Source organism: Python bivittatus, unplaced genomic scaffold, assembly GCF_059951505.1.
Source record: "Python bivittatus isolate LINGU-HERP-01145 unplaced genomic scaffold, Pbiv_v1 ctg000400_np1212, whole genome shotgun sequence".
NCBI classification, from domain to species: Eukaryota; Metazoa; Chordata; class Lepidosauria; order Squamata; family Pythonidae; genus Python; species Python bivittatus.
The window spans coordinates 7161507-7177721 of NW_028277073.1; the positions used below are offsets into that span (position 1 = coordinate 7161507).

General features: G+C 39.7%; 1 protein-coding gene across 1 annotated transcript in view; it reads right to left on the minus strand.

Moving 5' to 3' along the window:
• Nucleotides 1-376: 376 nt before the first annotated feature.
• MICU1 (mitochondrial calcium uptake 1) overlaps nucleotides 377-16215 on the minus strand; it is a 134228-nt gene continuing 118389 nt past the window's right edge. Inside the window, exons 11-12 of the mRNA XM_088144382.1 lie at nucleotides 12991-13080; nucleotides 377-1459 (exon numbers count right to left, since the gene is read on the minus strand). Of these exons, the coding sequence (XP_088000508.1) occupies nucleotides 1299-1459; nucleotides 12991-13080 (251 nt within the window). The 3' untranslated portion in view covers nucleotides 377-1298. The remainder of the gene's footprint in view (nucleotides 1460-12990; nucleotides 13081-16215) is intronic.

The following is a 16215-nucleotide window of genomic DNA, read 5'->3' on the forward strand; positions in this document are numbered from 1 at the left end:
AATTTGTTAGGCTTACAATTTCTAACCCATTTTCTTTGCTTTGCATAATGAAAAAGAATAGCATAATGGGTATGCTAATATATGTATCCCTTTACATAAAAAGCAAGCTCATTGCTTCTAGTCATTCTGAAGTGCCAATGAAATAGGATTGTTAGTTAATATATTGAGAAAAGACATCAACTGCAAATTCTCCATCCATCCCTTTTCCATTTGGCAGAAGGTCAACAGAATGTTATGGACTAATTGCTGAGAAAGGTCAGCCTTGCTTAAATCCACAGAATTTCCTAAAAAGAGAAAGACACCATAGAAACATTTTCCCCCCAGGGAGTTGTTGGGATCCACTGTAATTGGAATAATATTTTAGAAGCACTCAAAGTTCTGTAAAAAGCAGCTTTAAGAACAAATCATAAGTTCACAAGCTAGGGAAAAATTACAGACAGAAACACATACACTGGCAAGAATCAACATCAAAGGCAAGAGTCTTATGGAATGAGAAATGGGAAGAACATTATGTTTAACCTGTGTGTTTTTTTTAAAGAAAGAAAAATTAATCAAGAAACATTCTCTTCCTCAATATTCTTCAGTTTCACCCATAATACACAATGCAAAGCCTGAGGCAAAGCAGCCGTTTATGCAGAATGAGACGTGTTGCAGAAATTCCCTCATATTAACATTCCCACCTGCCTTCTGCCCTTGAAACTCACAGACATCTGAGAAAAGAGTATACATCTGGACATTTTGCAAGGATTTACGAATGTCAGGATTTATTTATCACGACCCCTCACCCCACCCTGTCTTTCAAATGCTTCCGATCGATTATGGGTGCTGGATAAGAGGAAATGCTGACTCACTCTAATGAGTTTTTTTGATCCAACAAATCCCTTCTATACAGTGTCCACTGAAGTATTCCTGCTCAGCCATTTTCTACTGGAGATGCAGGAAGAGGCTGGAATATTCAAAACTAATTAACAAGGGGGTTTGTTTAGTTTTCTTCCAGAGACAAAAAAAGGAAAACCTAAAGGAAAACAGAAAAATGCTGTAGGGCAGTAAGCAAACCACTGTCAAGGTAAAGGTCAGAGTGGACTCAAATTTCTGCTTAGATATTTTGAAGTAAACTATGCAGCTAAACAGTCTTTGCCTTCCAAGGGTTGTCTTTCAGTGCAGCAATGAAGAAGAGTCATTCTGCTGAAGGAGGCCTTCCATCACAGAGCATCTACCACGATGCACAGGAAGGGCAGGAGAATTCAGGATTTGTGCCCAGGTGGGTGCTGTAGCCAGGCCTTCTTTTCTTCTGGTGGTTATTGCTTGGGCATGGCAAAATCCCAGGCGGTCTCCTGGGCACATTTCCACATGGCTCTCATGAGCCGTGTAAAGCCCATGTCTTTGGGTTTCTCCAACCCCCTCATAAGCCTCTGCTTCATGATGGCCACAAATTCTTTGTTGCTCAGCTCTCCATTTCCTGAGGGAAGAAAAGGGAAGGCCAGTTCAGAGGGTGGGAAATGTAAACAGACGAATCAGACACTTTTGCAGCAGCCAAAAAAAAAAAAAAAGTTTAAAAATGATTATTTTCCCTCTTGAGAAGAAACACTAATTTCATTTGTGATGTCTAAATAAGTTAGAGTACTGGTGTAGTGCCCACTAGCATCACCCCCCCCAAAAAACCCACCAGGATTTTTTTAAAAAACAGAGTTAATTGTTAAGTGAAAGCACAGTCAACAATCTCTTGCGGCCCAAATCTGCTACTCTTGGCTATCTTAAGCAAAGCTTCTCCTGTTTTTCTAATTGTCTTTGTTCACTACCCACATTTGTGGTTCAAAAACACAGTATTCCAGGTTCTGATGGCTCCTTTATTGAGATAGCAATCTTTCGTTGCTACACAGCTATGGTTATTCTTGCTCACCGTAACTCTGGGTGGGATGAGAAAAGGGAGATTTTTGGAGGATTAAAAAAAAAACACCTCTTATTCATAGAGTCTAATATATGCAGGTGAAGACAAAACTAACAAATGTACAAAGACCCATTGTCATGACTAGATAATATTCTAGCCCTTTAAATATTAAGAACTGATTATTAAGAAACTGAATGTAATCATGGTCTTTAATTGAAGTAGTGTCTTGATGAGAATGTGGAGAAAGAGGTTATTTCATGAAAGTTATTTTTCAGCACACTTCTTGAAAGCTTGCAATTCAAAATGGGTAATAAAGCAGTACATTACAGTTCCTCACTTCTGTTCAGTAATGAAAGCCATTCCAGATCGGATTGAATTTATTGTAATTGAAATCATGCTAACAAGATAGGTATGTGTGTATACACACACTTATACTGTAACTAACTTCAACTTTCCTTGCTGTTCTTTCATTCATGCTGCATTTAAAGAGAAGAAAAGGGAATGTTCTCTTTCTGTCACACTCAAATGAAAGAGCTGATGGCACAAGGAAGGGAGATACAGGTAGGTCTCAATGTGGTTAATGAATCCCACGAAATGGTCGCGTTATTCAAATTCACACTATTCAAAGTGATATTTCTACAGAAAATAAGGTAATGGGTTCCAGCTTGATGGAAATAGGTAATGAAAAATTTTAAACATAACTTTTTATACGTATACTAATGAAATATTACAGTAAAGAATAAAAAGAATATACTTTAAAATTTAACAAAGTCAGAGTGGGTTATAGAAAGCAAAATAAAAAGAATTCTACTGTAGATTCAGGCATTCCAACATCTCGTCCTATTTTAATGACCACATTCATGTTGTTCAATTACATCAAATTTCTGCTCTAATGTAATAACAAGCCTTTTGTACTGTTTTCCTCTGACGGAATCTTCCTTTTCTCCATTTTGCACATATGAAGATTAGCAGTGTCTAAAATCCCAGTGGCAACTGCACATGTGCTAGCCTCACAAGAACTGAATTTTGGGTCACATTAAAGGTCAATTTCTAATTTGCACTAAATTGGATATCGCATTATTCAGACTTGCACTAATTGTGACCTACCTGTAAAATGAACTAAGACACATTTACGACAAGAATTCTGCAATCCAGATCCAGTCAGACTTTTCTGGGTGGAAAAAATGCTCTTTTTTGGCCACTGAAAATTATAACTTAATAAATCTATCAAACATAGATGTTTTGGGACTTTCTGACAGTATCCGGTGTAGTGGTCTTGTCATCTCAGCAGAGCTCTTACAAAAATGACAATTAGTAGCTGAGAAACCACAACTCTGAAATAGCTTCTCCCTTTTCATGTGCAATAGAGTTTATTGTCTTTTACCCATCCACTGAGCAAATAAATTGCACATTTCTTTTAGTCACCAGGAGTCAGGATTGACACAAAAGACCATAAGAGCAGTTGTCTTAAATCAGAATAAAAGGTATAACCTGGGAAAAACCCAATCCACATGGGCTCTGCAATATTGGGAGTTTCTGGAATCTGTTTTCCAAGAAGGCTGAAGGGAGAGCATTAAGGCAAGCTCTGGAAAAGGCCTATCTATAACTGAAGTAAACCAGACGATGCAAATATTCTGCAGGTACAAACCTCTCTATTTCCCTCAGCGGTTGAGCGATCTTTGTCATGTAGCTCAGCTCATTTTATATTCTGTATCTCCAATCTGGTGCCTAATTATTTCCTTGGCCTTATTCACACCATCAAATTAACAGGAACCCAGGAGAATTAGAATTCACTAATATGGATTAGTGTAGCTGAATCCAACACGTTATTGTAGGGCTAAAAAAATATTCACTACTAATGAACCTTAATATGAGCACTTGGATACAACATTATTGGTTTTCCTAAAATTATGTATTCAGATTATAAAGGCATCTGTCATTTTATTGCCAGTACAAGTTTAGAAGCAGAAAAATCCTGGAATGCTATAAGCCATGTATGTTCCACTGTTGTCAGTGCCGGACGCATCCTTTAATTTCTGAATTATATTCTTTCAAGGTTATGATTTAGGCACAGAATAGCCAGAAGGAGAGTTCTCCAAGGAAGAGAATTCAACTAGGAAGACATCCCAAAATGGGATTAAGGACAGATTTGTGGATGGGGGGAGAGAAAAAAGTGGGGGAAAGAAGGCAAAATTCCTTGAGTAAGGTACCAGAGGCAAATGTATGATGGATGTTAGCCAAAATAAGACAAGGGTTTGGAAAGGATTCAGCTCAGCCAAGGATAGGAAACAGTCTGGCCCTTGTCCTTGGAAGTAAGAACCTTGCTTGCCAGGGTCCTATCTGGATTGCCAGCAGCAAGGATCACTCCAGGGTGACTGTCCCAGAGAAATTTTATTCTCTATTCAGGAAAAAGTAAGGGAGAGAAATGTGGGCAGCAATATCCTTGCCTATTAATGCACAGAGAAAAAGTCCCCCCCAACCTCTCCCCTCCAGCCTCCCCACCACCCATGTGCATGTACTGACAGCCAGGTAGGAAAATCACTCTGTGCGCTTGGCTGATACACAAAGGAAAACTCTCCTGCATGTATCAGAAAAGCATGTTGCAGGCAGGACTCAAACTTTTTGAAGTCCTGCCCCCCTGACATCATCCAGACTTCTAACCTAACCCCAAACTACATGCTGTTCCTCACCTTCCAATAAGCATAGCTGTAACAGGAATAAGGTTGCACAGATCCATTTATTTTGGGTCAGCGTGCTTATTCACAAAATCAGTTTAATTTCTCTTCTGAAATTAGAATTTATTTCAAGAGGAAAAACAACACGAGTATTTGGTTTTAAGCCAAAGGCTGCATCTGAGAGAATCAGAGAAGTATGAAATAGGAAAGAATGTTCTGATCCTTATATTACTTTAGTAGATATAAATCCTGTTGTCTCACTTCAGAATGCAAGCTGAATTAAATTTTCAAGACTCCCTAACTAGGAAGTGTAATCTTACCTTTTTATTATACTTCTTGCCTTGTATTTTTCTGTTTTATTGCTCTCACTCTTTTTTAGTAAGTTTATAATCTATCCAAGGAACTCTTTTGCCATTGGGTGGATTAACAGATAATAAATAAGTAAGAGAGTCTGCGTTTTTTTTGGGGGGGGCAGTTTTCTGCTTAGATCTAGATTACTATTTGGCATATCACAAGAATGCTATCACAAGGATGCTACCCCAAAACAAAAAAACTGATATGCAACAGCATTTCTGAATGGAACAGCAATTTTCAATAAACAGAACAGCAATCCACTTGGCCATTATTTTTTGAAACATCCTTATTTGTGTAAAATTGAATATAGTTGGCTATCTAAACAGGTTAATGTTTTATTTCAGTGTGAGCAGCCTTTTGAGAATTTAAATGAATTCAACGTTTAAGAAGCTATTACTGGGAGTTTGAATTAAACTCAAGCAATGGAACCTTGGATTCTTCCTGAAATTATCATCTCCTCTTCTTCAACTGGATGTATGCAGATGTAGCCCAGGTAAAGTAACTTCATGTGCAGCAGAAGTCATTCTGTGTGTCTAGAGTCCTTGAGACTAAAAGGGCTTGCACCTTTCATAAATAAATAAGATAATGCCAATGTTCTGCAAGGCTGGGAATTGTGTTTTTTTTGGTTAGGTGTTATGTATAGATAATTTAATGAGGCAGATTGAAGGGCAGAAGGGAGTGCTATCAACAAAACAAATTATTAATCAACTCTGTTATCCAGTGGCCTACTTTACAGTCAAGATTTGGAAATCCCGGGTTAATTTTGTTTGCTTTCCTCACCCCTCTTATCAGAAGAAAAATAAGAGTCACTTGGATTGAGATGGGCGGCTACAGAAATTGCATGCATGCATAAATAAATAAATAAATAAAAACAATTTGTGCCAACTTTAATCCCAATGCATTTGGCCTTGGCTAAGAAGCAGCCTGTCTTTTCCAAATTATTCTTTACAGCAAATGGTTCCTTGCTCCTTCAATATGTGAAGGGAGATAAAGTTTAACTAACATGGAGTCCTTCAGGACTGATTTTTCAAATACTACAACCTTCTATAGCAACCCCTTAAATTTACGTCCACCAACTTGATGCCTTCTAGCTATACTGAACTCCCATTAGAACTAAGGTAATGACTCTAGCTTGGGGAAGACTAGTTTAAAACTAACCCCACTTTTGTTCTTTTCCCAAATCAGTAATAATATTTAACTTACTCTATTTACATAGGAAAGCTAACGCTTGGAAATATGTTTCCATTTTGACTGCAAGTGATTAAATTCTGTTTTTCAAAGGATGGTCCCTGTATTAAGATATTCAGCCTCCCTGTCCCCTGTTCTTTACCTTAACTTACATACACAACAAAATTTAAGAAATACATCTGGATTCAGAATGTAGACAAGCTGCAATACAACATAAGAGGTCTCTTGTTGGTTCAGACTTCTTAGGAAGCTCACAAGCAGAATAGAACAGTGATATATGTTTTCTCTTAATAGGGAGGTCAGCTATTATAGCATAACAATCACTGATCTTTAAAAAATAAAACATATCTTTTTTCCATCTAATTTTTGTTGCAGTGTAAGGTAAAATCTCTTTTGAATTGAGCTTGACCCCAGTTAACATCATGAATTCGTTCCAGGTGCTCTGTGTCCGTATCAAAACACATCTATTCTGATCAGAAGTGCTGGAGGTAAGGGGAAGAACAGGGACACAGGCAAGGATGGTGATGGCTAAGTGGAAGTAGGAGGAAGAATATGCTGGGAAAATCAGGGGAGTGAACTGGTTGGATATGCTAGGCTTGAGGCCAAGGACACTGGCAGCAATGGCTAAGGGAAGTAAGGAAAGGAATATGGTGGGAAGATCAGGAATGGGCGAGCCAGTTGGATAGTCACTGCTATCGGCTTTGGCTTTAAGACTGTCATAACCAAGTGGCCTGCCTGCTCCCAACTCATCTTTTGGCCATCTTTTTCATTCCTCCTTAAGCCATTGCGGCTGTTGACGTTCTTCAAGCATGGCATAAGGGGAGGTAGGGAAAGGAAGGTACTGGCAAGATTTACAGGTGGGCTGGCAAACTAGCCATGAAGGGGAAGAAAGGGGAGGGGGGGAAATGACCCAACCTCATCCTACTTGCTCTGTAAGCCTCCTTTGGATTCTGTTTCAGCCAAAACTAGGAACAACAAAATATTCTGGCTTTCAGTTCCACTGAACCGTAGCCCACCCAGAACAGCTTGGCAGAAAGCCAAACATGTGTTCATTTGGTGTTTGAAACAACGTTTTTCATGTTGCTCATTCCCCTCCTACCTGATTAAGGAGAAACTCACTATTTTAACTCTGGAACAGATTAGGATAACTAAAAGATGCCTCAAAGATTAACTAGAGATGAAACAAACAACAACAACATTGGGGATATGGCAGAAAAGAAGAGGTTGTTGGGACATATTTGTCCTGTAGTTAGTTGCAAATAAATAAAATAAAATAAAATAAAAATGTTGCAAATAAATAACTCTGAGTTGGCTGGATTGCCAACAAGTAGCTTTGTTTTCTAGTCCACCAGTAAAACTACTCTGTTGCAATTATACTTCTGTTACCATTTTTTTCTTTCATTATGATCCAGGTAGGATTTACAAACAATACCAGAGAACTACGAACTATAGCTTGATATTACAGAGCTGAAAAAGTGCAGAAAAAGAGCAACCAGAACTATGAAAGAGTTAGAGCAATTTTATATGGTAGAAGTTACAATGCTTGAGATGAAAAAAAAAACCCCAAAACTGCACAGCACTGCACAAAAAATCAGAAGCATCCATGTGATTTGAAGCTGCAAACTCCTACCCTGGCCCTAGAATGTATGGAATTTGGATGAATGTCTAATAATAATAATAATAATAATAATAATAATAATAATAATTATTAATACCATTATTAGTTTTCATTCCTGAACCAGGCACCCTCTCCTCTACCTTCTCCTGAGAAAGAACAAAGCAAGAGAACTGAAACAAAGAACAACTGAGTGTCTAGAACAGCACAAAAACAACAGAATAAGGTTGCCTGCATTGAAGCTTGTTACAAAACCCCCCAGCTAGCACGGGTATTAAAAGATGCCAATACTGTAATATCAAATAGAAGCACCAGCTCACTGCAAGAAACAAATCAACTGATGTACAGCACAGCTGCAGTTAAACTGAAGATCTTGGATGCAAAATCAACACACAAGAAAAAAAGCCAAACAGTGCACCACCAAAATGGAAGATCAGGTTGGAAAATAAGATCAGCATGCTAAGATCAGATGCAAGCAAGCTAGAACAGATGAAAGAAAAGAAGCTGAAGACCAAGAAGACCAAAGAAGACCTGATCAAGAACTATCACCTAGAAACAAGGAAGATCAAGGAAGCACTGGAAATAATAAAGCAAAAAATAACAGCCATAGCCAAGAAGATCAGTAGATTCAAAGTATGAATTGCACCCTACAGGCAGAATCTCCAATTTCAGTTGAATCAGAAACGTTTCTACCAATCCATCAATGGAGAGACTGCAATAAACCAGCCAACACCTGACAAAGAAGAAACAGTGCAGTACTGGGCACAGCTATGGGACAATCCAAAGAAATACAACCAGAATGCAGCTTGGATAAAGGAGGTGGAGAAGGGGGAAAAAAAGAAGCTGAAATGAAAGAACCTGTAATAACAGCAGAAATGGTGGAGAAAAGGGCAAGGAAGATCAAGAATTGGTTAGCACCAAGTGAAGATTAACTGCATGGTTTTTGGTTGAAACATCTGACTCGTCTGCACCCACTCATTGCCAGGCAGTTTAACAACATACTGCAAGGAGGTGAAATTGAAGATTGGTTAACATCTGGCAAAACCTACCTGATAATGAAAGATCCAACAAAAGGGGCAGCACAAGGCAACTGCAGGCCAATTACCTGCTTACCAACAACTTTCAAATTGCTAACTGGTGTTGTAGCTGATGCAGTCCAACAGCATCTAGTTGAAAACAAGCTCTTTCCACCTGAGCAGAAAGGAAACCACCCAAACAGCAGAGGGACAAAAGATCAGTTCCTAATTGACAAGATGATTTTGGAAAACTGTAAGAGAAGGAAGATGAACTTGAATGTAGCATGGATTGATTACAAGAAGGCATTCAACTCCCTGCCACATGCCTGGATAATCAAGTGTCTAGAAATAACAGGAGTCAATAGAAACATCAGAAACGTTGTGCAAAGATCAATGGCACAATGGAAGACACGGTTGCTGCTCAGTGGTGATAGACTGGGAGAGGTTAACATCAAGAGAGGAATCTTTCAAGGAGACTCACTATCACCACTACTGTTTGTCATGGCATTGATTCCTCTGTCAACAATACTGAACAAGTCAGGCCATGGCTATCAAATGTCAAGAACAGCTGCCAGGCTATCCCACCTCCTTTACATGGATGATCTGAAGCTGTATGAAAAACTCCATCTGAAATGGAATCACTGCTCAACACTGTCTGAATATACACCCAAGATATTTCAATGGAGTCTGGACTGGACAAATGTGCCACCCTTACCTTCAGCAGGGGAAAAATAGTGAAAACTGAAGGAACCAAGATGCCCAACATCAAGAGTCTGGATGAGGAAGATCACTACACATATCTGGGCATCCTTCAGGCTGACAACATCAAGCACACTGAAGTCAAGAAAAAGGTTAGTAGTGAATACATCATGAAAGTGAAGAAGATCTTAAAGTCCAAACTCAGTGGTGGAAATACCATCAAGATGATTAATACCTGGGCAATTCCAGTCATTAGATATATAGCTGGAATAGTGGACTGGACTCCAGCTGAAATAAAAGTCCTGGATAGGAAGACCAGAAAAGTAATGACAATGAATCATGCCCTCCATCCACAGAGCAACATTGACAGACTCTATTTACCAAGGAGCATAGGTGGGGATGGAATGTTATATCAGACAGTTGAAGAAGGAAAAAGGGCATTAGACAAATATCTGAAGGACAGTGAAGAAGATGCACTGAAGCTAGTATACCATGAAGGCTTACTGAATACTGAAGAGACCAAACTGGCCTACAAGAAAGACCAAATGAAGAATAGAAAAGAGACATGGCAAGGCAAAGTATTACATGGCCAGTATGTAAAAAAAATAGCAGACAAGACAGATAACAACAAGACCTGACAATGGCTAAGAGCAGGAAAGTTGAAGAAGAGACAGAGGGGCTAATTCTGGCTGCACAAGACCAAGCCTTAAGAACAAATGCATATGAAGCCAGAATTGAGAAGACAGCAAATACTGCCTCTGCAAAGAAGCTGAAGAAACAGTGGATCACCTAGTGAGCTGCTGCAAGAAGATCACACAGAGTGACTACAAACAATGGCATGACAAAGTAGCAACAATTGTGCATTGGAATATATGCAAGAAATACCACTTGCCTGCAAGCAAGAACTGGTGGGACCACAAAATAGACAAAGTAATAGGAAATGAAGAAGCTAAAGTGCTCTGGGACTTTAGAATTCAAACAGGCAAGCACCTGCCACACAACACCCTAGACTTAACAAGTGTTGATAAGAAAGACAAAAAAAGTCTGGATAGTGGACATTACAATTCCTGGAGACAGCAGAATAGAAAAGAGAGAACTGGAGAAAATCACAAAATACAAAGACCTGCAAATAGGAGTAGAACGACTGTGGCAAAAGAAAGCAAAGATAGTACCAATAGTAATAGACCCCTTGGGTGCAATTCCAAAACATCTGGACCATCACTTGAACACCATCAGCATTGACAAAATCACCACCAGTCAATTGCAAAGGGCAGCTTTACTTGGAACAGCTTATACCTGCAATGATACCTTTAATATTATTAAACATCTGCCTATCCTAGGTCCTTGGGAAGGACTCAATAGGTGGACAAAAATGCCAAAACCAGTCTAAACATCTGGCTGACTGTGCAACTGACCACAATAATTTATTAAATTTATATGCTGCCCAACTCCCAGCGGGTCTTAATGATTTTCTCCACATTGACAAACAACTGGCATGGTACCAAAGGTAGACTGTCATGCATATTAAGAACAACTTTATTTGGAATGCTTATTATGAAGAGTATTGATAGCTAGTGACATAGAAACACATTTTAATACTATGTTTTTCTTTTTTCAGAAACAAACTAGTCAACATGATAAATTAGCCTTTTTTAATTACATGAATACCCTACGTTTCCTTCAAGGAGCTTAAAAAAGAACACACTGTTCTTACCTGTCCACAGGGCTAACACAATTCTACTTGTTTCAGCAGGAAGGTGCCTACCAACTGTTTATGGAGGACATGTCCTCACAACATCTTCCATCTCACTGCTAGCCCACTATGGAGGCAGGCTGAACCAGATTCTGGAGTGAAAGGAGCATTTTTCCTGGTACTGCAGTACAAAGCCTCCAGTGGACATTCTAGACCAGTGTTGTCCAAACTTGGCCACTTTAAGATGAGTGGACTTCAACTCCCAGAATTCCCCAGCCAGCATGGGGAATTCTGGGAGTTGAAGTCCACTCATCTTAAAGTGGCCAAGTTTGGACAACACTGGTCTAGATCATTGGAGGAAGAGCCTTTGGAGGTTGGCAGGCCTTGCTGTTGGACCACCTATCCTATCCAGTTGCTGACTCTGGATACTTGTTTCATCTGTGGCTGCTACAAAGAGCAGCCATCCATCTTGTGCAGCTACTTTTTTTTCCCCCTGCCTTTGAAGAAGGGAGCATCAACCTCACGTATAACCAGATGCAGAGGGTCAATTTTCCCAATGGTAAACAAAAATAAAGCTAGCTGTTTCTCTGATCCTCTGCACTAATTAGGCTCCCGTTCTAGGCTTTTCGTGAATGTAGAAAGCAACGGCTGTTCGGTGTTCTTTGACATAGAAGATTTCACCCAATCTTATTTGACTGACCACTTACTTTAAGGCCAACGGTTTTTGGACACAGTAAAACAAGCACTCAAAGAGCACCAATGGCTTTGATTTTTGCGCATGGTGAGGTTTGGAAATCATACAGGACAGTTTACATGGAGACTGAGTTCTTGTTAAATTTAGGGAAAGAGGGACTGCACTGGGCATCCTTCTTATCGTGGAGCAAATTAGCCTGAGCAAGGAAACTGTCAGCTATTCCTGGATGGTGGGGGGAGGGGGTGTCACATTGGGGGGTGGGGTGAAAGTAATTGCTGAGCACAGAAGGAACAGGGAGACTAGGGTTTGGGCTGAGGTGCTGTATGGGTTGGCTCCATAAGGAATGACAGCCAGGCTTGTAGATGGGAATCCCAAAGGAGGCTACTAGGCTGGGTGACTGCTGGCCAAGTGGCCGAAGACATGGAGATGAAGCCACAGCAATCCAGCCAAGTGCTGCTAGACAGGCAATTCAGCACTGAAGTGGGGAAAGGAAGCAGCAGCAAATCACTATGTAACTTGACAGCTGCTTTGCAAAATACAGACTACGTCTGCCTTGGGAATATCATCCTCTTGGCCTTCCAGGAGATGACGAGATCGGCCTTCTTGTGGCAATAAATAAATAAATGAATCATGAACCAGAATTGACCCCCCCCCCAAAAAAAAACAGTTGACCAAATGAATGATGAGCCTAAGTTGATTAAAAAAAACCTGGTTGATCAGAAAATATTCCAGATGATTGGTTGATGGAACCCAAAAAGGACAGTAGATATACTGGCAGGGAGCACCTACCAATCCTGGGAGAATGACTGGTGGCTGATTTACTGCCAGAGGTGATGCTGGATGGAGGGGAATAGATAGCAGAGAACTCATCTATGAAACTACCTCACACCCTAGCATGTGTGGGCAGCAACATTGACTGGCATAATTCTGAAGTGTGGTAAAGTTAGGCTTAAGGGGGCAGTGCTTTACAGAACAGGAGAAAAACACCTAACATGGCTATGAGGATGTGCTCTCAGCCAGCTTGTCAAGCCTGCGAGGCTGAATGAAGGTGAGTGCTCCAAGGTCACCTTGTGAGCTTTGGAGTTGAGAGGGGATTTGAACCTGGCTTTCCATTGTCGCAACACAATACGTATGAGAAAGAGACTGCAGGTAAATGAAGGATACTCACCATCACAGTCAAAAAGAGCAAACACTACATCACATACATGGTCTGACAGCTCCACCTTTGCCACCGTCTTAGCTACCTGCTGCATGGTATCTGAAAGAACAGTGAAAACACACTGCAAGTCAGATGTCAATGTGGTGTGGGAAATGAGAGGCTTAGCACAAACATACTCTGATCATTTTTCTCCAATGAATAAAGCCAAGGTAGGATTTCCCGACCCCCCTATCCACCAATCCCCAATTTCAACATGAGGCAACAAGCACTTTTAAAACTAAATGCACTTGCTAAATGGAAGGATGAAAAATGCTGAAGCCAACATGTAATTTTTCATCCAACTGCACTGCTGAAGACAATCATATTAGATGCAGCCGTTTGTTCTCCTGATGGGCGTTTCACTGCAGTTCATTTGACACAGTAGTGGAGAAAGTGGGAGGGAGAGAGAGAGGGTGGACTCAGAAAAGCTGCTAGATTAAATACAGAAAGCCTGCATTGCATAGCTTCAGCTGGTTCCAGATGGCTAGGTCCTAAGAGCACAACACTCTCCAACAGCCTTTATCTATGTCACTTGGATCAGTGGGAGGACATCTGTGTTTCTTGCACAAATCCAACTCTTTGAGGAATGGTTACCCAGGAAATGATCCTAGTGGATTCTGTTGTGAATTAACACACATAAATCCTTGTAGGATTCTTTTTAATTCATCATTTCCATAGATGAAGCAATACCATATTCCAGTTAGGTAAGAAATGGCTATATGTTATAATTTGTACCAGCACCTGGAGATTTATGAGAGTTACACATGTATTCTAGGAACTCAGAACTTTGCTCTATAGCACACAGCCTGGAATCAATTAAATGTGACAGAGCAGTGAGACTCTGCTGTTCTTTTCCATACTTTCTTTATTATACACTTTACTATAGGGATGAGGGAATCAATTAACAGTATTCAGGAATAATAACTTGAATGTACGGCCTCTCCAACTCTATGCTGTGGAAGCTTCCTAGTTAATTAATTAATTCCCTTCTCCCTGCTCTGAGGGACGTGGAACAAACGAAATGGGCAAAATCAAAATTGTGGCTTAGTCTCAAAGGCTCAGTTGAGGAATAAGGATGTACTGCTTCTTCTTTTAAGAGCATGGAGCATTCCCCATATCCATTATAGGATCCTAAAGTGGGATTCCAGCATTTGAGATCCTGGCCTGAAAACAAAATGGTAAAACCAGCAAGGAAGATTGCTAAGAGGCAACAGAACGTTTTCCTTCTTCCCTTGCATAGAAACCAAAGGACAAAAGAAAGAATGTGTGTGAGCTTTAGGACAGTAGTCATGGCACTCATGATAATCAAATTAACTGTTTGAATATGGCTAGAATTCTAGAGTTTGCTATTCTTTAAAACAATATAATATAAATTCTGGATATAAATTTTATAAGTAAACAAAATGAATAAGTAAGTTTGCCCCAAACATAGCTACATCTCTGACTTGGCTACATATACAGTGGTGCTTTCTGCCACACACAAATATGTAGCTTTGGATCATTTTCCTCAATAAATAAATGAACAACTATAATGTTTTTGACTCATGTGTTAATTGGGTTCTCTTTATCTAATTTTAGGACTTGTGCGGAGAACAGATCGCATTTTAGATCATATTTATGCAGAAATATTGGAAGTTCAAAACGGTTCACAGACTTTTCAGCACCACTGTATATAGCAAATTAATTTTTTGGAAAGTACAGCAAACTCAGCACTAAGTTAATTTATTGCAGGAAGTTAATGGATGGTGAATGAGCTAATCAATCAACTACAAGTAGTATTTTCTTTTTCCTGATAATAAAACCACAACAGAAAACCTCAGAAGTGCTTACAGAGGATTTTCCCTCCTACTTATATTCCCTTTTTGCTCCACAGTGATTTCCTTGATTAGTTGCTCTCATACACACCTCTACTGGAAAGGATGCTAAGCTAGTGTCTCAACAGGTTTCTTCATAGTAAAAGGCCAGGTCTCTTTAGTGGTATAGAGAAGGCTGCTCCTTCCTTCAGCTTCATGGACAATAGCTCCCTTAGGTGATAAGCAATTAATGGAAATACTTGGCCTACCCAGAGCACCGACCCTAGCATTTAGAAGCATGGGCACACAGACCCATCTTGATGATTTTATTCTGGTTTCTATTTTCAGCACTAATGAGTACATTGTTCCCACTTCTCCTGTGCTGCATCTAAACTGTTCAACATCACAGGGTTTTCTAACCATTATTGTAAATTTATATTTGGTAGCCAGATATTTAGTCTACATAGGAAACTGTACAACCACAGAATTTCAACCTCCATTTACAACATTGACATACATATATATGTACATAAAATAGTTACATACATACAGTAGTTGCAAAGTAACTTTCCAAGTACATTTTTTATACTTTGTTAAGAAAGTGGGAGAAGGCAAGCAATTTCTGGAAATGACGTATATACAGTATAATATTTTAGGGTGCTCATAGATGTCTGCCTATCTTCCGAGGAGTGAAAATGTGGCTTACTTGATTCTGACTCAACTATATTGTACTTGAACAACTTTGTAATCTAAGGCTGAGAGAGTTAGCATGATCTCTGATTAGAAAACAGCACGGCTGGAAGTCATGCTAGCTAGGGAATTCTGGGAGTTGTACTCCCAACACATCTGGAAGATGTCAGGTTGAGGATGGTTGCTCTAATTTTTCACATGCAATTCAAAATCCTACATACGTGAAACATGTTGGCTGCCAGCTATGGAAATGTAAGGGATGGTGACTCAATTGCAAACTCATGCGCTTAACACAAAGTAACACAAATAATGACAGAAAAATCAAACTCTACCCTCTGTGCCATCTAGTGATGTTTAAAGCAGGAATCCCAGTTACTAGCATACTAGCCAAGACACATACTAACCTATTTGCAACACTGAACTAATCAATTAATTTGCAAGAATTTAACTGCCCCGTCACAAGGAGAATCAGTATAGGATTCTAGATTTGCAACACATATATCTGCCTTTGGATTGTCGAGTCAGCAGATCTGAAAGCATTTTGCAGTGGCAGTCTGACAAAAATCAAGGAAGACCGAAACTAGGGGCACAACTTGGCTTAGAGTGCAGCAGACTAACTGCATATTAGTGCTTCTGAAGATATGCCTCGAGTTAACTTAATTGGACGGCGAACTTGCTTGAAAGCTTTGAAGGAAATCTCATTAGTCTGGGT